We start from the raw sequence: 22,697 nt of genomic DNA, 5'->3' as shown, positions 1-22,697 counted from the left end.
CATGATGAGCAATTGCTTCCTTTGCATGTTCTAGAGAATTCTTTCCCTAGTGTCACGAACTCTGCTGCATTTCAGTAGCCCGAGTATTTAGCATTCTCAGTCATTTTGTGTGTCCTGGTAATGTAGACACACAGGAAGGAGACAGCATTGTCGTGTGAGTAGTAGCTTCAGGCTTTTACAAAGTCAGCTCCAGTTGCTCCCTCCTGGACTTGGGGCTCTGACACATAAAAGGAGCCCTGCTTATGAGCATTGTGAGGTCCATACTGTGGGGTTAAGTACAATGTGTGACATTCCACAGCCACACAGCCCTGAGAGGTCAGAGTGAATACATCTACAGTGTGTGTCACTGAACAGCCACACAGTCCTGACAGGCCAGAGTGACTACATCTGTGCTCCTATTGTTAGGTTACTGGTTTCTTACATAATTTTCTTTTCATTAAAACCATTGAAAGCCTGGCCTGGTGAATCACACCTTTAGTCTCAGCACCAAAGAGGCAAAGGCAGGGAGATCGCTGTGAGTTCAAAACCAGCCTGGTCTACAGAATGAGTTTCAGGACAACCAGGACTGTGACACAGAGAAAACTTGTCACAAAACAAAAAACACCATGCCGTTTAAAGAAAATGGACCTGTCAGCCTAGGAGGGTCTGAGACGATAAAGCCCAACAGTTCTCGGAAATTCTTGGGACTATAGAACTTTCAAGAATACAAAGTGTGAGGTATATGCTCAGACCCCCACATAAGAGGCTTTGTGAGTGGAGCCCAGAAACCTCCATTTCTAAAAGTTCTCCAAACCAGGACTAGCAACGGATGGCCGAACCGGCTCTATCCTTTAAGAAGAGGAAGGAAAGTATCAGAGAGGATGAGGGACTTGATACAATCTAGCAATCCAGGGGCGTGGCTAAAGCCTAAACTTAGCTGTTCTGCATTCTACCCTGGGAGGCCTTCCGCAAAGGCCAGAGAGACGGAAGGCCTCGCTTCCTTTTACCGCCTCCTGGTCCTCACTGCAGGACTTGGTAGCAGAATTCAAGAACCAGAGACACCGAATCTGCTGGACTGTTTCTGTTCACAATGGGACCAGAAGAACAAGACAGTAGTAGAGGTTTCCCAGCCTGGCATGGGGCCAGAGACAGTGGAGCCAAATTTCAAAACTCCCATAGAGTTTCAGCTCTAAACCCTATACCAACCTCTCCTGTACCCATGCACCCCACCCCACCCACAGACACACAGACACACAGACACATACCCCTTGTCACATCTTCCTCTAAGAATAGCTCACAAGGCTGGTGAAACAACCTATGTGTGTTCTGTTTCTTACTCCAATGCCATGAAAAGTCTTGGATTTGTAACGTAAGGTATTCCATCAGCATTTCCAAAGTACGCTCAGAACACAACTGTAAACTTATACTGTAGGTCTGCTTGGCTCTTCAAGTGCAGAGGTTCTCAACCTGTGAGTCACAACACCTCCCCAAAAGACCATAGGATAACACGTATGTTTACATTAGGATTCATAACAGCTGCAAAGTTACAGTTATGAAGTACCCAGGAAAAGACTCTGGTGGCTGGAAGTCGCTACAACATGAGAGACTCGTTAAAGGGCTGCAGGGTTAAGGAGGTTGAGAACCAGTGTTCTAGTCTGTCTGGTAAACACTGCAGTGCGCCGTATGATACTTTTTACCATTAGTTCTTTCTACGATGTGTGCACATGCACTGTGTGTGCCTGTGAATGTGTGTGTGTGTTCCTACAGCCTTGTTCTTTGTGCACTGGAACCTGACCAGCTACTTGTTTAGGAGTGCCTGCATGGTGTATTTATTAATATGTCTGTGTTTATACAGAAAAACATGGTACCACTCCTTCAACACAGGCTCTGGTACATACAAACAACACAGAAAGATAGCTGTAAGACATCTAAGGTTCGTATCCATGAGGCAGCACAGCAGTGTGTGTCTGCTGCTCTTCTAGGGGACCCGAGTCACCTGTCACAAAGCTCACAGCTATAACACCAGCCCCAGGGCATCCAGCACCCTTTTCTAGCCTCTGCAGGTACTTGCACACACACATAGTCTCAGAGACAGAGAGACAGAGACAGAATGAGACAGAGAGAGACAGAAACAGAGACAGAGGGACAGAGAGACAGAAAGGGAGCGAGACATACACACACACACACATACATAAATTTTTTTAATTTAAAAATTCAAATTCAGTATTTTCTTGGCCAAAACTAAGTTTGACTACTTTTTGGCAAAGACATTTTACTTCCTTGGTCTAAATTCATCAAACATCACCCACAGAAACAAATTCCATGGCCTTAACCCCCTCCTCCACACTCAGTTGCTATTTATATCAGCAATAAGTAGGCAGATCATCCCTAGGTTTTGACAAGCTTACAAGAAACAGTTGTTGAGTTGGGAGTACCTCTCAGTGGTCTAACTGCCTGATACAGGTAAGGCCCCGGGGCCCATACTCCTCACATGATAGACGTGCTTCTCTTCTAGGGTACCATAAAAAGCACTGAGGTTTGGATTTACAGATCATAAGGAAGAAGTCTGATACATTCAGAAGTTCAAGAAGGGTGGGATGTAAACTCCGTGTAGATCACAAAGGTGGGAGACAGCAGAAGAGGACATTTATTGCTTTTAAAGATGGCGCATGGGGCTGGAGAGAGGGCTCAGTGGTTTAGAGAACTTCCTGCCTTAGCACAGGACCTGAGTTCAGTTCCCAGGTCTGGTGTGAGAAAGCTTACCACCAGCTTTAACTTCAGCTCCAAGGAATCTAAAAGCCTTTTGTGGCCTCCGTGGCCCCATGTGCACATCCACACAGATACACACACACACACAAAGATGTCCAGCCACATATAAGCATAAGGAAACTGACCTCTTTCTTAGGCAAAACACAGGTTCAGACACTGGCTGCTTGGAGCTATTTGGTGACCAGGAAACCTGTGGACTGAACTCTGCCTTTAACTTGACCTCCTTACTGATTCAGGGTAGGTCCCCAGCAGAGACCACAGCTCCAGTGTGCCTGACAGTGCGCATGGGAAAGCATGGAGGGGTGGGGGAACCCCACAGAAGCATCGGTGTGTTCATCTCTTCCACTGCTGCTCAAGCAGCCTTCTGTCACAGTCCTGAGCATCCCCCTGCAGCCATCCATGTCAAGTGATAGTGGCAGCAATGGCAACAGTGTAGTGGCTTTGTCAGCATTTATATAGTTGACAAGAAACACAAAAAAGACACGGCCATGCCCTACATTACAAAGCTAACACTGCCAGTGTTACTCCTATTTCCAAGGGCGGGCTGCCCAAGTGACCCACCAGAGAGAAGTCTCTGCCTGCTGGCAGCAGGGTTGACTCATCCACACACGCTCCTCCATGGTAAGTTGCAAAGAGGAACCAGCAGCAGGAAATTCGCCAAGGAGCTTCACAGCAAAGCTTGGAGAAGCCCGAGTGCCTGTGCACCGGGGTAGCTCAGCAGCTATCCAGCACCTGTCTGAGGGGACGGGCTCCACCCCAGAGCCAGGGGGGTTATCCCAGTGCTCAGCGGATGGATGTCACAGACAGCGCTCTCGGTCAACTACAGGACAAGCCACACAGCAACTCCCCTCATGTGGCTTCCTTTCTGTTACGACTTTTTCATCTGCAAATATCCACATGCTTCTCACTAAGAGATCTTGTTCGCCCCCAGAGAGTAAATTCTCATCTTCAAACGGGTCTCTCTCTGCAGCCTGGATTTTTAAGGAAAGGGGCTGATGATGCCCAATAGCTTCCTCAAGGACTATGGTGCCAGCTGCCTTCCGGAGAATCTTAAAAGTAAACATACACAAGCCAAGCAGCTTAGCAAGCTCTGGGAACCCCTTACCCCTCCCCATCCCGAAGCACCAAGGAGCGTTCATCATCCGGTTGATCTTTGCTGCATAACAAGAGTAGGTAAATTACACACACACACACACACACACACACACACACACACACACACGTGTGCATATGTATATGTGAGAAGGAGAGAAGGGTGCCTCGGGCTTCCCAGCAAGTGCCATCTGATCCACTGGAACATCTTCTCCTTTAGCACCTGCTTTCTGCCAGCCACACATCTTGGTCTTTTGCTCACCTGTATTCTTAGCTCCCTGCAAAGCACAGCCCGTAGGGGTCTTACCTATCCCTCCAAAGCAGGCTGTGATTTTCTGGGCATACTGGCATAGGCTTCCATCTGGGCAAGGCTCCTCTGCAAGGCCTGCTTTGTCCATCCCTGTAAGCATCTGCCTTTCTTCCTGTAATACCACTCGCCTTAGACCTGCTCAAAAGAGAGTGAGCCGCCAAGCCCCCTCTTCTCTATCATCTCCATCAATAATTCAGATGCTACATAAAATCTGCTGGGCATCCAGGACTGAGGTACTCTGAGGACGGAAGCATAATCAGCCTAACGGACATCGAGTGTCTCAAATTACACTCTGACAATATTCACCACAGGCACGATTTTCAATAGCAGGGAGAGGCAGGCTTGGGATGCCTTCAAGAAGGAGCCACGTACAAGATGTGTTCAGTGGGAGAAAGCAGGCATCCCCAGGGCTCAAAGCCTTAATCTTAGACAAGTATCTCTATGGACCTCTTCCACAAAGTCAGAGTATCAAAGCCCTGGGCACAAATCGCCTTTCATCAGGCCCGTTGTAGATGAACGCAAGGCTTACCCTTGGCCACACACTCCTCTCCTTTGCTTAAATTCCTCAGCCTGCTTCCCATCAGAACCCCCTGGAGATCCCCCTGATCTTAAGACTGCAACTTGTTTCCTCTTGAGAATCTTACCACATCCCAGGGCTGCCTCTAGCCTGTCAGCTTCTCTTGCCAGCTGCTGTTCTCCCTTACCCTCTTTCCTTCCCAGGGGGCTCTACACACACCTAGTACTTGGGTAAAACTGTGTTCTACCACAGATGTAAAACTGCTACGGCTGTTGGCTCTTTTGGTTGGTGAGGAAGACTTACTTCTGTATTCTATGGCACAGTGAGGCACAGGCAGCATCGAGCTTTTGGTCATAGGTTGTGTGAGCGTCACTGATCTGGAAGGAGCTAAGTGGCAGGCGTATGCCCAGAGGTTCCCAGCTGTGGTCAGAGGAAGCTGCCCAGTAATTAGGAGACAAGTTGTCCTTGCTGGCAGGAAAATGGCTCCAGCATCAGCACCCTGAACAGGTGTCCCGTGCCTGCCAGCTCCTGGTTCCCCTCCTCCACAGATCTCCTGAGAGGAAGACTGCAGAGGGAAGCATTTCCAGCGGCCCGGCTGGAAGTATTTATAATTTATCTCTCTCAACACTGCAAAGCCCTGACTCATTCTGGCAGACCTCAAGTTCTCTGTTGATTTATTAGAGTATGTCCCAGACAGACACTTCCCCTCCATGTTATAGCAGGTCTCGTTTGCTGGTCTCTTTCCTTGAGGTGATTCACCTTTAGATTTAAACTTTCAATTTGAAGGATTTCCTATAGGTTGTGCTCCTAAGAATATATAAAGTAAAACCATGCCTGGTACTGGGAACCTAACCAACTATCTGTCCAGTGTTAGTGGAGTCACGGATCTTGGAAGAGAACCTATAAGCACCATCTCACTAAGCCAGCATAAGCCCTAATTACATCCTAAATATCTATCTATTAGCCCACGTAGATGTATTGCTCTCTCCTCTCCTCAAGGAAAGCACACTTTGAAATAGACAATAATCATTACAAAAGAAAAATCACAACTAAGGTACTAATCTTATTCTGTAAAAATGTGTAAAGGAGCCTAGGATAAGTCTCAGTGGGTAAAGTTCCTGCTTTATAAACATGAGTGAATTTCCCCCTTCTCATTGAGGAAAAATGCTTGGCAAGATAACCTATCTGTAACCCCAATACTGGGCAGGTGGGAACTGAGGACCTTTACTGGCCAGCCAGCCTAAAAAAGTTAGTAAGACCTGGGCCCCAATGAGAGACCTCCACCTCAGAAAAATAAGGTGGATGTTTCCTCAGGAAACATCCACGGTTGACTTCTGGTCTCTACACACATATACATAAATACTCTAAAGCAACAATCCCGTTCACACTTTAAAGTAAAAATACAAGCACGTGTTGAATGCACATAGTATGGCAGGTCAGTTGTTGATTGGCCGGATGTTAGCAGTTTTACTGATGAACAAGTCAGAGGCCCTCAAAGAACATGTTGAGTAGGAGGAGATTGGGCACAAAAATGCCTAAGAACAGACCAAGCCAATAAGGATAGCTCAGCATGCAGGTGCTGCGGCCAACAAACATGCGCACTGTCCAACACGCAGGCGCACTTTCCAACACGCAGGCGCACTGTCCAACACGCAGGCGCACTGTCCAACACGCAGGCGCACTGTCCAACACGCAGGCGCACTGTCCAACACGCAGGCGCACTGTCCAACACGCAGGCGCACTGTCCAACACGCAGGCGCACTGTCCAACACGCAGGTGCACTGTCCAACACGCAGGCGCACTGTCCAACACGCAGGCGCACTGTCCAACATGCAGAGGCAGCATCCACAGATTGTGTGGAAGGTTGAGAATATGGCTTATTGTTCCAATTAGTTTCTCAGCTATTTTATTTCATTGGGCTTTGTTTTTATTTAGTTGAGACTGGTCTTAACACCAGGATCTTCTTGCATGGCTTATGTTTCCCATTTACGTGAAATTTTTCACGTTTCTGTTTTGCCCCAACAATGACATCCGCAAATGGGTTTTCCCTCTCAGTGGTGGATGGAGCACATTGTGATGCGTCTGGATTTTATGAATGTGCAGAAGGAACACTTGCATCCGCTTGGTGCTGCTTAGACAGTGGGGAACGCGATGTCCTGACAGGTCTTTGAAGACAAATTTATTAAGAAATGAAAGGGACTTAGAGGAGGGCAGAGGAGAGGGTTCCAAGGAGAAGGTTCTCCAGAAAGCAGCTAAGTTCCAATCACAGGGAGTGAAGCAGGCAGGTGAGCAGGACAAGTCCCACGTGGAGACTATCCACCCACATATGTGTAGCCTCCTAAGAGGGAGAACATGACGCACTGCCATCCTTTGCACAAATCCGCTATTACAGCTTCGCTCAGCACTTGGTTTTGCCCAAGTTCTTTAAAACCACAAGTTTGTTAATCACAACACTGAACCCCGTGAGATGCCAGACCTCACCCTGCCCAAAGCCTCCACGTAACTGTTCCCCAACCCCCAGGATAATACTTCCCTCTCAACTCCAGCCCTACTCAGCACTCCCAGCTTAAAAATAACCTGAACTCCCAAAGGCAAATCCAAGGCTTCACTATGAATAAAAGATGCCTTTGGCTATTTCAAAGTCCACAGCTGAGGCAGGTTTGAGAACACACTGTTTTATATGTGGCTGTAGATAGACAATGGTCTGCTGAACAATAGACAAGCTTCCGGAGTCTGGGGCAGATTGAATGGCCCCGTTCTTCTGCATCCTTTATCCGCTAGGAACAGTTTATTGGATGTAAAATTGGCAGTCTCTGACATGGAAATGCTCTAGGGTAGAATCACTGTTCAGGGCTCTATTGTTTGTCAAAACAGAGTGTGTAGTAGCTTCAAGATAATTGTTGTAGAATGCTCAGGGGAACATGGCAACACAGACACAGCACCCTGAACACTCATGCGTGTTTTTGAACAGTGGTTCTCAACTTGTGGGTCCTGACTCCTTTGGGGTCAAATGACCCTTTCACAGGGGTCACCTAAACCATCAGAAAAAATAGATATTTACATCACCACCCACAACAACAGCAACATTATAGTTACAAAGTAACAACAAAAATAATGTTATGGTAGGGGGTCACCACAACATGAGGGGCTGTATTAAAGGGTGGCATCATTAGGAAGGTTGAGGACCACTGCTTTATCATGTGTTTAATAGAAATATGGTATAAGAATTTTCCTTCTCAAGGAAGTATATACATTCATGTGACTTAGTTTTTAAATTTTGAGGACTGCATCTGGAGACCAAGAGGTGATCAAAATAAATCACACAGAAACTGACCATGACACCAATGTCTACAAGCAAGCACCAATGGTTAAACACAAAGAATGCAAATAAACAATATGACAATGTTTTTGATGTATTCTGCCCGGGAGTGGGCGCTCCAGTCCCAATACCAGCTTTGTTTCTTTGTGCTAGATAACCTCAGGTGGGAGCTTTATTTCTTTTTAATTATTTTAGATGTAGGCATGTATGTATGTATTGTGTTTGTGAGTGTGCATGGTCTATGTGCACATCTATGCAGATGTGCATTTGTGGACAGAGACCTAAGGAGGACAGCAGCTATCCAGCTTCCTATCCTCTGCCTTATCCCCTTGAGTTCTCTCACTGAATCTGGAGCCAGGTTGGCAGTCAGCAATCTGGTCATCCTCCTGTTGGTACTCTTGACAGCCACAGAGGGAGGGTTACAGGGGCGCTCATGGCCACTGCCAGGTTTCTGAAGTTATGTTCAGGGGATCCGGACTCAGAACCTCAAGCACAGACAGTCAGAGCTTTTCCACTCTGAGCCATCTTCTCAGCCTCAATGTCTTTACTGCCTGGGTCTTGGTTGCCTCGTCTATAACATGGGTGAAATGACAGTATTTCTCCATATGTCAGCTGAAGCCGCCAATAGTTCCTGGTGTCCACCCAGAATACTCCATGAAGGTTAGTTTAGACATTATTATAAAAAAATACCCAAAGGAGTGAGAATAGAAACTCAATTAGAAGCAGCATGTGGGTCCTGAGCTAATGGTGAGAGATAGAAAAGCAGAAAGCAATTACATCCACTTTCTATAGAACAGGACGTGTGGGTTCCGGTAAGTAACTACTGCTGGTTTGCAATGGGATGTTCACACTGTGACCGGATCATGTAAGTTTCAAACAGTTTCAGGTCGTGAATCAAACCAAGACTGCCCATATCAGCACCTTCTAAGGAAACAGTCTCAGGCCTGTGAGCAAAGGCTTCCAGCCTGGAAGGACGTAGTAGCTGTTCCCAACCGCGTGCTGTCAGCCCTCACGGCAAGCTTAAAGCAAACAGTTGCGATTTATTTCCGGCAACGGGTGAAGGCAAGTATTTTAAGAACACAAATTCTAGGATATAAAATTTTTAGAAACTTTAGAAAGTTCCACTTTAATGATCCATATGTTCATTTCTGAAATCAGATTTTAATCTCTTGTGGATCATGCCCTACATTGCCAAGTGGTAGTATGTGGGTTGGAGTGCTTTGGAAGCAAATTCCACCATTTTCCCTGGTCACAACTACAAGAACGTCTTTTCTCCTCCATCACACTGCGTTTAGAGCTACCAGATGCTTCCTTTCCTCTTTGGTTGCTAATAGAAAACTATTACGCTTCTTACTCTAAAAATGGTTCAGTATTCATTGATTTTGTTATTTTTCAAGAGTTGATACATCAAGTAAAAAGCACAGATCTTAAAGATATTATTCAACAAAGTTTTAACAAATGCATTCACCACATAACCTCCAGCTTCTGTGAATGGACAGAACACCCTATTTCCAGAAAGCCTTTACCCACGTGTCAGGGGCAACAATTGTTATACTTTCTATCTTTTTCTACATTGCAACAATGTATCCAGTATGTGTCTATAGCTTTTCCCACTCAGTATGATTTTGATATCCATTCTTATTTCTCCTCTAGGTTTACCCTATGAAACTCACAGCATCTCTCTGTCTTCCTATAAATCACAATCAAGATACCTAACCAGCAAAAACTACTAATTCCATAAACTTTTGGAAACACAACCAACTGTGGGTCAGTGTCAGTAGGCTACGATTTAGGTTGCTTTCTGGGAAATGGTATTGAGTAATGGCTGAATTTCTAACGGTGACAAAGTGGGAGGGACAGAGTTTGGGGCGGTCTCTGCAAATACAGACTAATGGGAACTGGAAATGGGGGCGTGTCCACTGTGGAGCACATTGCTGCATGTTGGCTGCTAGGCTGCTGCAGTGAGAAAAAGGTGTAGTTTGATGGCCAAGGGTGGGAGGAGACAAGGCTGTCAGCGGAGTTGTAAAATACAATACCACAACTGAGACACTCCCTCCCTGCTTCGTCTCAGGTACTCAGTCATACCAGGAGTGGGCAGTGTACATAGACAGTGACCCCCATCACGCAAAGGGACAGCATGAGAGGTCACAGATACCCCAAAGTGAAAATACATCTTCATAATAAAGAGTGGCATTGGGAAGAACAGCAAAGGTTACTGTTGAGAGACCACTGAGGAGTAGACTAGAAACCAGCTGACAGTGAGCTCATGTCAGATACAACACTGGCTATGATGTCATTAGAATTCCATGAGCTCATGTCAGATACAACACTGGCTATGATGTCATTAGAATTCCACAAGGTCATGTCAGATACGACACTGGCTATGATGTCATTAGAATTCCATGAGCTCATGTCAGATACAACACTGGCTCCTGATGTCATTAGAATTCCACAAGGTCATGTCAGATACCACACTGCTTCATGATGTCATCAGAATTCCATGGGGTCATGTCAGATAGAACATTGGCTATGATGTCATCAGAATTTCATGAGGTCTTGTCAGATAGAACACTGGCTATGATGTCATCAGAATATCCAGAGTGAGAGGAGTCCAGCAGGCAGCTGAGACCCTAAGCGACCTCAGGAGAGAGGCAAAAGATGGAGACAAAAGCGTCCGTCTACTCATGTCAAGGCTGGATCCACAGGGCCCACAAAAAAGAAACTGTCAATCTATGACCCCAGAAGACTCCAACAACACACTTGTCCTGGTTTTTAATCTTCTCCTGAGCTGTGGAAAAAGCTTTACAAACATTTGTGAACTCTGAGTATTTAAATGACTACTTTGTGTGAACTGCCTTTGGGGGAAGGGCAGATTAAAACTGCATATATAGCTTCAAAGTTACTCAAAGCACCATCTGTACCCAAAATGCTGGAGCCTCTTAGCTCATTACTTTAATTAAATGGTCCTGCTCAGCAGACTTTCCTGGCAGTGTAGTTTAAAGTTTAAAGTTTACAGGTTACAATTTCCAGTCACACTACATAACACTATTACTTGCCCTGTCCAGAAAGGGGGAGGCTGTCAAAATTTTTTGAAGAAAAAAGAGGTTGAGTGGGAGTTCAGTTTACCCTTGGATATCACAAAGAATGTGAAAATTAACTAATTGAGCTGATCTAATTAAACACATTTTTGTGGAGCAAAGATTTGCTGAGAACAGATTCAGAAATAATGGAATTAAAAACTATAATTTCTTTACTTCACAATTATAAACATGCATGCATCAGAAAAAATGCATCAGGGGAAGAAAATCCAAATGTGGAAGGAAGGCGGATTCAGTCAGAGCCGATAGCATACGTCTCTGATGGAGCCTCTGCAATGGGCATTAAACAGAAATGAGTGTCTTGCTTTTAATTTCTGATGCACACCATCCCCTTAAGGGCTTCTAACACAAGAGTTCTTTCGGGAAAAGCAATCAAAAATATCCTGCACCAGGATGAAGTGGGTGGTGGATCTCTTCAACAGGACAAATGGATTAATCTCTCTCTGTCTCTCTTTCTTGTGGTGTGTGTGTGTGTGTGTGTGTGTGTGTTGAAGATCTTTTCTCTTTCTTATCCTCTTTCAGGATTATGAAATAGCTTGGCAAATCGATCTTTAATTTCTCATTGATATATGAAGCAACAAGAAAGAAGCCCCAACCTCATATAGAAAATGAAGCGGACAGTCATACCTAGAGATGGAAAGGGGCAGAATAAAAGCTGTCAAGAACACAAATGGAAGCCACAGGTTTTGACACGTGCCGTTAGTCCCAGAGCTTGGGAGACAGAGGCAAGTAGATCTCTGTGAGTTCAAAGTCAGCCTGGCCTACCTGGTTTTGTCTTGACAACAAAAAGAATAAAAAATCAAAGTAACAGCTTAGGAGATCATGGTGTCAGGGTCTCTGGAAAAGTGATGGTTCTTGAGAACCACTGATTACAGCAAATAGAAACAGAGTCAGACTAACAGTGGTTGAGGCCACAGACCCAAGGAAATATGACCCAAGGTTCCTGCGTCACTTCTGAGACCTGTGCTTATCCATCCCCTCCCCCCGGTACCAGTCCAGCTCCTCCCATAGGTCACCCCAGCGGAAAGCCCCCTCCTACCCCACAACCTGGTTGAGAATTGCTACTTCATCCCCAAAAGTAAAAATCTCATTTACAAGTTGTTAAACTTTGTCAGTTAACGCCCCGATTACTATTTCTCTCATTTAAATTTTCTTGTATAGAAGTAATACACATTTGTTCATAGAAAAATTTAAAAGCACACACACACACACTCACACACACTCACATAAACCTGAGAAATAATCATAATCCTGTCATCCAGAAACATCCGTCTATCCTTCCACGGGTTTCCTGTGTTTTCTTTGGATTTTTAACGTAGTTAACATCACACACGTAGCCTAGAACTTATACTTCCAAGCATCTTAAATGAAATTCTGATTCACTCGTGATGCTGAGATTCTATCGAAATCTACATTACCTGTTCTTCAAGCCACAGCTTGGAGAATCTTCACCTTTGTGTAAGCACAGACCCAAATCTCAAACATCTCTAACACCCCACAAAGACGTCCTTGGTCTCCCTCCCCCACATTACAGCCCCAATCGCCCCCATGCGTCCCCACACCTCCATCACATGGCTCCACATTCCCCCCATGTGACCCAATGCCCCATCATGAGGGCCCACACCTCCATCACACTTGACAAGTGCTGTTGGAGTTTCAACTTCCAAGAGGATTCACTCAGCAATGGTCTTTTCCGGCTCCTTTTGCTCAGCATAATGCTTATGTGACTCTAACATATTGTATACAAAACATCGTGTATTTTTATTTTGGAGTGATATTTCATGGAAACAATATACCAGAATCAATGTGGGATTCCATAGTCCTGTCAGAGGATTTCTTTTAATAACTTGAATAAATATACTATGAATAATATTTTTAGTGGACTCCTATGCTATAGATCACACACACACACACATACACACACACACACACACACATATGTATGTCTGCATATACATTTCCTTTTGATGGCACCGATAGATACTCTTTTAAGTCATTTGCTTGGTGAGTATGCCTGCTAGCAATGTAAAGTCTCAGCTGCCCCACAGTTTCTGGTACCTAACACCTCTGCTCCTTCTCACTGAGGTCACTCGGATGGACGGGCAACCACAGTTCATGAAAAGCTTTGAGGGTTACCAACAGTCAGACTTTTTTCTTGCTACTTGACCATTTGGACTCTTGCTTGTGAGGTGTGTGCCGCACTTATGATTGTGTGTGCCATGGTTGTGGCTGTGTGTGCCTTGCTCCTGGATGTCTACGTGGATGAAGAAATGGCCATCTTCTTACTGCTGAGCCCCAGCCCCTCACTCAGACTGGCAGAGTTTGGAGCCCTGGAGTAGCTGAAATAAATGCCACAAAATAGTTTAGGTCTTTAAATGCTTTTTCCCATGTGTATTTTGGCACTGCTATTAGGAAGTGGCAGAAAACAATGGAGTGGGGAGGAGGGAAGGGAGAGAAGAGAGGGAGAGAGTTGGGGCAGATAGAGAAACTCTCTGCATGGATAGATGAATGGATGGATGGATGGATGGATGGACAGACAGACAGATAGATATTTAGAGTCTTAGGGTTTTACTGCTGCGAACAGACACCATGACCACAGCAATCTTTATAAGGAAAACATTTAACTGGGGCTGGCTTACAGGTTCAGAGGTTCAGTCCATTATCATCAAGGCAGGAACATGGCAGCATCCAGGCAGGCATGGTGCAGGAGGAGGAGCTGAGCATTCTACGCTAATGGAGCATTCTACATCTTCATCTGAAGGATGCTAATGGAATACTGGCTTCCAGGCAACTAAAATGAGGGTCTTATACCCCACACCAACAGTGACACACCTACCCCAACAAGGCCACACCTTACAATAGTGCCACTCCTTGGCCTGAGCATACACAAACTATCACAGATAGACAGAGAGACAGATGGATACATGGATGATAGGCTGATAGGTAGGTAGGTAGGTAGATGAATGGATAGATAAATGTGGAAAGGGAGCAGACAGACCTGAAAGGTAAGAACTGGGAAGCTTTAATAGAATTGGGACTCTCCATAGCATTCTTCTGCCTCAACTTCCCCAAACTGTACTCTGGACTCTTATGTATCTGGATTCACTCCACAGGAACCTGGAAAACAGCAGCCTACCAGCTCCACGCAGACTGTAACCAACTAATCGGGTAGCAGAGATTCTTGGCCAAAACAAAGCAATCCCCCACCCCCCACCTGCCACTTCCCTACCCCGACTGCCACCCCCACCACTGTTAATTTCCTAGCACCATTCTATGCTTCTGTGCTTTGGCCTCTCCTCAACGCTGACAGGAAACCAGGGATGCCTGAAATTTAAAATCCGTCTGAAGGACACATGAGGCTGAAAACTACTGACTTGAATTCTGTATATTGTTTCCTAATTAATAGAGAAAAAAAAATCCTGGTAATCCTCTTAATTCCTTTATACGAATCTAGGTCACATCAGCTAGATAAAAACTTTAAAGTGGCATAAAACCAAATCACATTAATTAGGTGTCTCCTTAATGTCTAATTCCTCTTCTCATTCTGCCCCTAAGCAGGAACATTAGCATTCCTGGGAAGCCTGTTTTCAAACTGGCTTCCAGAGTGGATGTCCTGTGTAGTAAGACATGCTTCTGGGGCTTAGTTCTTTTTCTGACTACGGTGTCCCAGGACGATGGAAACTTTCTCTCATTAATGACCGATACGAAAAAAAATCTGCACTCACTTCTAAAATGAATCTTGTTAAACAAAACACACCATTGCATTAAGACTCTATTTTCTATTTCAAAATATGTCTCCTCGCTTTTTTGTTCTTATTTCTTTAAGTAGCCTAAACTAGTGGTCTGCAAAGCAATGTTTGCTGCCTTACCAATAGTTTTCTCAAGACACATCAATGCCCATTTGTTTATGTTCATGGATGCCTTTCTGCCAGCCTCCAGTCATCTAGTGGTACCAGCAATCGTTGTGGTACCAGGTACCAGGACCTCACAAAGGCCAACAAATTTACTTCGAGTTCTTTACAAAGTTCATGCTAGGCTACTCATGCCGGGTTCAGATCTTGTATTGCTTAGCATTTGATCCATGTAACCCTGACTATTGGTCTTGCCTGTGCAGCATTGAATTTATTAGAAAGGCCCCCGAGTGTTAAAATTGTCTCCCCCAACACCCCTTTAATCAGGTTAACTGGGCACAAGACTTATTCCATTGTGGCTTAGTTTTGATGAAATCCTGAGATCCATCCAATAAATCAGGTTTGATAGTGTACACTCACAATGTCAGTGTGCATGTGCAGTGCACACTTGCAATCCCAATGCATGTGTATATGAAGTGCACACTTGCAATCTCAGTACATGTGGGGTGTACACTCACAATCCCCCAGTGAGGTCTTACTTTTATACTCAACAACTTACAAGTAAATGCAAAATCCAGAAACAGCACTCCAAGTTTTTTTAAACCACATTTCATACAGCAAAAGTGACCACTGTGATAATGAGAGGAGAGACAAGTTTAGAAACTGTCAGTTCTGAAAATTAGCCTTCCAATCGTATCTGACTTTGCTTCACTCTCTCCTTTTGTTCCGTGCCGTGGGGTAAGAGAGAAGACACTGGCAGTCGGTGAGAGCACTGGACGCAGATTCCTCCCCCCAACCCCAGAGTACCGAACTAGGCAATGGTGAACAATGCAGAGGCAGGCTGGGCTCAAGCTTCTGAAGTGGTTTTATGTAGCTGTTCCTTGCAGCATCCCAGGACAGCAACAGTGCTCAGGCCAGTTTGTGTGGATTCCAATTGAATGATGCTTGATTTGTTTTTTCTCAATATTTTTTAAACGTGTGTGTGTGTGTGTCTCTGTGTGTGTGTCTGTGTATGTGTGTGTGTGTGTGTGTGTGTGTGTGTGTGTCTGTGTGTGTGTGTCTGTGTGTGTGTGTCTGTGTGTGTGTGTCTGTGTCTGTGTGTGTGTCTGTGTGTGTGTGTGTACGTGCCATAGCACATATGTGCAGCTCAGAGGATAACTTGCAAAAGTTGGTTCTTGCCTCTACAGTGTGGATTCTGGGATTGAACTCAGGTCTTCAGACTTGGTGGTAAAACCCACTGAGGCATTTTGCTGGCCCCACAGTCTTAACATTCTTTTTGACTTTTAAAGGGTCATCTAATACCACAGGAAACCAGGAAAAGCCTTCTGTCATAGAAGTAGCTGTAGTAACAGTGACTTGGACCCAGTGAGACATGAGATCTCAGATTCTCGGTCTTTACAGGTAAGGGTGTTCAGACTCCCCACACGGCTCAAACGGTGACTAGTTAAGCATTTTAGTAGATTACCAATTCATTCCACTTTGAAGAATAATGACAAAGCTAAAGCCTCATTAAGAAGGAACAGAGATTGACGCAAAGGTCATCCAGAGACTGTCCCACCTGGGGACCCATCCCATCTACAGACACCAAACCCGACACTATTGCTGGTGCCAAGAAGTACTTGTGGATGGGAGCCTGGTATGGCTGTCCTAAGAGGCTCTGCCAGATACTGACCAATACAGATGCAGATACTCACAGCCAACCATCAGACTGAGACCAGGAACCCCAATAGAAGAGGTTAGGGGAATGACTGAAGGAGCTGAAGGGTATTGCAGCCCCATAAGAAGAACCACAGCAACTAACTGGACTCCCCAGAGCTCCCAGAGACTAAACCACCAACCAAAGAGCACACATGAAAGGACCCATGGCTCCAGATACATATGTAGCAGAGGATGGCCTTGCCTGACAGCAATGGGAGGGGAGGCCATTGGTCCTGTGGAGGCTGGATGCCCAACATAAGGGATGCTAAAGCAATGAGGCAGGAGCAGTGAGTGTGTGGCAGTGAGTGTGTGGAGGCGCACACTCATAGAGGCAAAGGGGAGGAAGAAGAGGGGATGAGATGGGGGGGTTGTAGAGGGGTAACTGGGAAGGTAGATATAATCTGAAGTGTAAATGAATAAAATGGTAGAAGAGGAGGAGGGGGAGGGGGAATAGGGGGAAGTGGAAGAAGAAGAGAAAGAAGGAGGAGGAGGAGGAGGAGAAGAGGAAGAGAAAGAAGAAGAAGGAGGAGGAGGAGGAGAGGAAGGGAAAGGAGGAGGAGGAGGAGGAGGGGAAGAAGAAGAAGGAGGAGGAGGAGGAGAGGAAGGGAAAGGAGGAGGAGGAGGAGGAGGAGGGGAAGAAGAAGAAGGAGGAGGAGGAGGAGAGGAAGGGGAGGAGGAGGAGGAAGAGGGGAAGTGGAAGAGGAAGAGAAAGAAGAAGAAGGAGGAGGTGGAGGAGAAGGAGAAGAAGGGGGAGGAGGAGGAGGAGGGGAAAAGGAAGAGGAAGGAGGAGGAGGAGGAGGAGGAGGAGGAGGAGGAGGAGGAGGAGGAAGCAGCAGAAGGACACATACCTGCCAGGTGCTCAGCTTTAACCCTATCACTATCGAGGCAGGGGCCAACCTGATCTACAGCCTGGTCTCCCATCCTGGGAGAAGCTGCTATTTCATTTGTAAATATAAAACTCCGTGCATGGCTGTGGTGGCATAAAACATAAAGCTGAGGGCAGGGTCACCCCTGGGTTTGGATGTCTATCCAGGGAACGTCAGTCTCTCGGGCATTCTGTTTTTACAACCAAAGTCTTCTCTAGTACCATTCACGTTAAACAAATAATACCAGAAAGTAGATACAGTCCAAACTAGAATCCATGAAAGTAAAGACAAATAAACCCTAAATGGAGAAATAATCCAAACTAGACAGGGCTCCAAAGGATCAGCCAACAGTAGAATGAAGTGAAGAGAATGAGAAGATAGGACTGTAACTGCGAACTGTGTAACCTGTTTATTACCCTGGGTGGGGTGTGAGCTTTATAGATGTTCTCACTTAACTTCCATACTCATATAAAACAGGTAGTTGTGTTACCCGTTTTACAGATGTAGGAATTTAGGATGACAGAAATAAAAAACTCAAGCAGGGTGTGGTATCACATGACTGTATTCCTAACACTCTGGAAGTGGAGGGACGAAGAGAGTCTGTAGTCCAAGGTCATTCTTAGTGACATAAGAGGTTCAGGGCCAACCTGGGCTACAGGGGACAGACTTCAACTATGTACAGGTTAGTCTTTTGTAGACTTGATCCAAGTCATCTGGGAAGAGGGAACATCAGCTGAGAAAATGCCAACACAGACTGGCCCATGGTGCACTTTCTTGATTGATGATTGATTGGAAAGGGCCCAGGTCACTGGGGACAGTGCTACTCCTGGGCAGGATCACTGGGGACGATGCCTCTCCCGGGCAGATTGTCCAAAATGGCATAAGAAGGCTGAGCAAGCCATGGGAGCAAGCCAGTAAGCAGCACTCCTTCATGGCCTGCATCAGCCCCTGACTCCAGGCTCCTGCCTTAGCTCCTTTCCCGACTTCCCTGGATGACGACATCTACAGATACATAGAGCCTTTCCTCCCTAAGCTGATGTGGCTCGTGGAATTTCATCGCAGCAATAGAAAACCTAACTAAGGCAACGCCCATCCCTCCTTCCCAGAAAGGGGAAAACTGGAAACGAGCCCTTGTGAGTAAAGTGTTTGCCTTGTAAGCACAAAGACCCAAGATCTAATCCCCAGTATCCACATTCAAAAACAAAACTGGGTGCTGAGGCAGGCGTTGGCAATCTGGGAGTCAGAGGCAGAGACGGGTGGGTCCCCAGAGCTCACTGGCCAGTCAAACTAGCCAATCAGTGAGCTCCAGGTTCAGCAAGCACACCGCCCCCCACCCTCAAAAAAAGGTAGAGAAACAAGCAAAGAAAACACCCAGTGTGGCCCATGACCTCCACACTCATGTGCACACACATGTCCACATACATGCAACACATATACACAGCACCAAGGAAAGAAGATACCCTTTAAATTAAGACACTCAAGGCAAGGTTAGACAGAAAGGTGTCAAAGCTATGATCTGACCCGTCTCTGCCTCTAGAGGCCAAGGACTTAACCAGGACCCTCTTGTCCAGCAGCTCCATTCTCTCCTGCTTTAACTTTATATTATGCATTTATATCAGGAAAAAAATAACTTTGGAGTGCACCAAAGAGCTCTCCCATGAACAAGGGGAGAGCAGATCTTCAGTCTCTGTGATCCCCTGAGATCACAGCCATTGGGGGCTCCCAAGGACAAGAAGAGGCTGATTGTGAAGTTAGGGAGGTTCACAGTCGGACCTGGCCCTGGTTACCAACAGGGTCACTGGGATACCAGAAAGCTGTCCAGCAACTCTAGTGACCACCTTGAGCATGATGGCTCCTCTCTCAATCCTTCCGTCCTCCCCCCTCCACCCAGGGCATAACTGCTTCCTGTTCGATGACTGCCAAACACCTCTTTGGCACACAAGTGGGTCTTCTGAGATCACGAAGGCAGAGATTCAGCACTCTGAACGACGCCCAGCGCACCACCTGCCATCCACGGAGAGGTTCTTGGTGACTTAAATGCCATGAACAGGATGCTCATAAACAGTCAAGGAAGAACTCGATGACACGTGGGGCAAAAGCCAGTGTCGATGCTACTACCAAGGTGAGAGTAACTTGAACGTTAAAAACAATAAACTCATGGGTGAAGAACTCTGAAAGGGCGAGGCCTGAGTGAATTAATACAGTGCGCATGCGCAGCCACGTAGGCAGTGTACGTGATGTTTTATATGAAAACAGAGGCAGACCCCATAAGCCACTTTGAAATCGTCAATAAAGAGGTGCTTGTCACACCCCTACCGTGCTGACCAAAACGATGCGTCCCACATCTCCTGGAAGACAGCTTAGATCATGTCAGCATGCAGTGTGGGTCCCTGACCGGCGTCGTGACAAAAGGAGATGCTGGGCTCATACTGTCAGATTAGGATCTTTGAGGCAGCTCGGTGTAGTCATAAGCTAGGGAAGAGAGTGTCACGGTGGAGGAGGGGAGACTTGGGCAGAAGCTCTCAAAGCCCTGCCATTGCTGCTTTCTGGGGCAGGCGCTCTATGCTCCTGGCTCTGCTATTGGTCCCCACTCCTCCCGCGTATTCCTGGCAACGTCATGCTCTGATTGGCCCACGTCCATGGACGCTGGCAGAGCTCATTTGCGGAAGGAGCTGTGAATCCACCATCCAAGCCACCATCCCCATCCTCTCTCAGGAGACCTAGAGGCATACAGAGGCTCTCCCTCATTGTAGGAAGGAGTGACACAGCAGGGAAGCTTGTTAAACAGTCTTCTGATGATTATCCGGGAGTTGAGTGCAGCCTTTAAAATGTGTATGCAAATGACGGAGATCTAGGTATCTGCAGTCACATTTAAATATAAAATAGAGGGCTGGATATCTGAGATGCCTAAGCTACTATTAATCATATGCAAATGCTAGCTCACACATTTCCTTTAGATCTGAAGAGGAGACATGACAGCATCAAAATCTGTGCCCAGCTAACAGGTGCTCTAGGAGAAGGGACAGGGGGATCTACCCTAGTAGGGAAGGGACGGATAACCAGGTTGGTTTGAAAATATCCGGGAACCAACTAATGGGAATAGAAATGTTTAGCTATGCTCAGACCCCTGTCCATCCAATGCATCCCTTCATAAAAATGCCAACTTCATCAAAAATATATTGCTACATAGCCAAGCAAAGAAACATATGCTGCGACCTTAGCGCTCGGGAGGCCGATGCCTGAGACAGCCAAGAGTTCAAGGCCAACATGGGCTACACAGCAAATTTAAGGCAAGCCGCCCAGGCACTATTTTCTAAATACAGAACAATGAGAGGCCCTTTCTTGAAGTGTGTCTGATTTTAAGCCTTGAAATAATTTGCCAAATTCCAATCTAATTATGACTGAGATTCAAGTTAACTAAGTGAGTTCTAGAGATGCTTTCTTCAGATTCCAGCTGACAGCACGCAGAGATGCCAGATACCTTCAAAATATGCCTCGGAATCGAGAGGGAGTCAATTAAAGCAAAGAGGAAAAAGATTTTCTTTCCGGGTTCAGCCTGTAGAAATGGCACCCACTTCTTATTCTTGTGGCTTGGAATCGCCTCTGCCATGTGACATTTTTCTGTAATTTACTCTAATGTTCCTGGAAACCAAGATGAAAATCCATTCTTTGTGTAGCATAAGCAAAAACAGAAGACCTTGAATTTATTTAAAAATAGCATTTCTACATTACCATATCTTATATATCATATGTATTTAAATAGATGGAGAGACTCTGAGACACTGTAACTTTTTCGCTAGGACCTCTTTCAGTTAGGAAAATCATAAAATTGTAGGTTTTATTTTTTAAGCAGAAAACACACATTACTACATCTTAATGAATATGCCATATGTAGCATTTTTATTAAAATTTAGATTCAGCATTCAAGGAGGGCCAGAGGGTATCTAAGAATCTTCTGTAAAAATCACAGGATCTTATTCTTCAGTGCTGGTGGGGGAGGGGAGGGAAACATTGAGACTGACTCTGGCTTACGCCCAGAGAGCTACTGTCAGCTTTAAAACTTACTGTTGCGATGTTTGTCAATGCTCACCTTCCAGTTACTGTCTAAGGCAGATCAATAGTCAATGCAGGATCATATTTCTGGGCTGTTAAAGCCGGAGCTCTGGGAATTACTTTTACTGGAAAAAGTTGCGAGCCCGAGAGGCCACATGAATTATTCATAATCTACCCTGTGCCAACTCTGAATGCTGTCATGCCTCCTGACAAGTGTGCTCATGTGAAGCCGACCCAGGTGCCCCAGTCCTCCAAGTTCCCTGGGAGCAGGACAAAGCGGAGCCAGGCCGAGCTGACCGGAGGTGCTGCGACTCAGACAGACCCAGCATCGAAGAGGGAGGGCGCCCAGGTGCCTCCTGTGGGGTCCCCTGTTGCCTGCTCTCCCGAAACCAAGGTAACCCATCCTCACCGAGGAAGGAAGCCTCCCCTAGAACAAAACTGCAGAGAAAATATCCTAGGGGCAGCATCCGAACTGAAACAAAACTCTCAGAAACATAATCACAAGTGTTTGGCCACTGTCACCGAGATTGCCCTTAAAATACCCAACGGATTGGCCCGCCCACCTGCTGTGCTCCTGTACAAAGCAGTCCTGTCCAGTCTAGCATCCCCGTTTACTAATATCCACAGATATGCTAACATGGGAGATAGGCATTTTATGTGTGTGCTTATGGAATACACAGATTTCTATGTTAACATAAAAAATAAGCCTGCCATAGCTTTACCGACAGAAAGCCCTGCACCCTTCCTTGTCACTAAGGACAGTCCCCGCCAGACACACAAATGCCAAGTTTACAAAACGACATTCAAACCTTTGCAGTCTTGAGAGATGTACTGAGGGTCCACGGCGGCCGTCATTTCCGGCATTAACCTGTACCAGCCAGTGGCTTCACGGGGTGCACAGACTGAGTGCACTCCTCAGGAGCTAGGCTGGGCCTGGCTCCCTTCCCAGGAGTTTGTGGGCCGAGTTAAGCAGGGAGGGGTGTGTATTGTGGGTGTGTTGCTGGCCCAGGAAAAGCAGGGAGTTTCCTGTGTGATTCTAGCACCTTCTTCACCCACAGAGCTCTTCTCCCAGTGCTCCCACAGCCCAAAAGACCACTTGCCAGAGCCTCTGAGATCCGACACCACAGCTTCTGAAGAAGGCTGGT

At 46.1% G+C, this 22,697-nt stretch overlaps 1 protein-coding gene across 1 annotated transcript in view; it reads right to left on the bottom strand.

Annotated features, from left to right (window-relative positions):
* Window positions 1-22,440, bottom strand: part of ABLIM1 (actin binding LIM protein 1) — a 194,342-nt gene extending 171,902 nt beyond the window's left edge. Inside the window, exon 1 of the mRNA XM_080912595.1 lies at window positions 22,362-22,440. Coding sequence (XP_080768721.1) covers window positions 22,362-22,416 — 55 coding nt within the window. The 5' untranslated portion in view covers window positions 22,417-22,440. The remainder of the gene's footprint in view (window positions 1-22,361) is intronic.
* Window positions 22,441-22,697: the final 257 nt, after the last annotated feature.

The sequence above is a fragment of the Micromys minutus genome, assembly GCF_963924665.1.
Source record: "Micromys minutus genome assembly, chromosome: 2".
Taxonomy (NCBI): domain Eukaryota; kingdom Metazoa; phylum Chordata; class Mammalia; order Rodentia; family Muridae; genus Micromys; species Micromys minutus.
The sequence above is the reverse complement of the archived record's forward strand: the minus strand, read 5'-3'. Positions and strand labels throughout refer to the sequence as shown.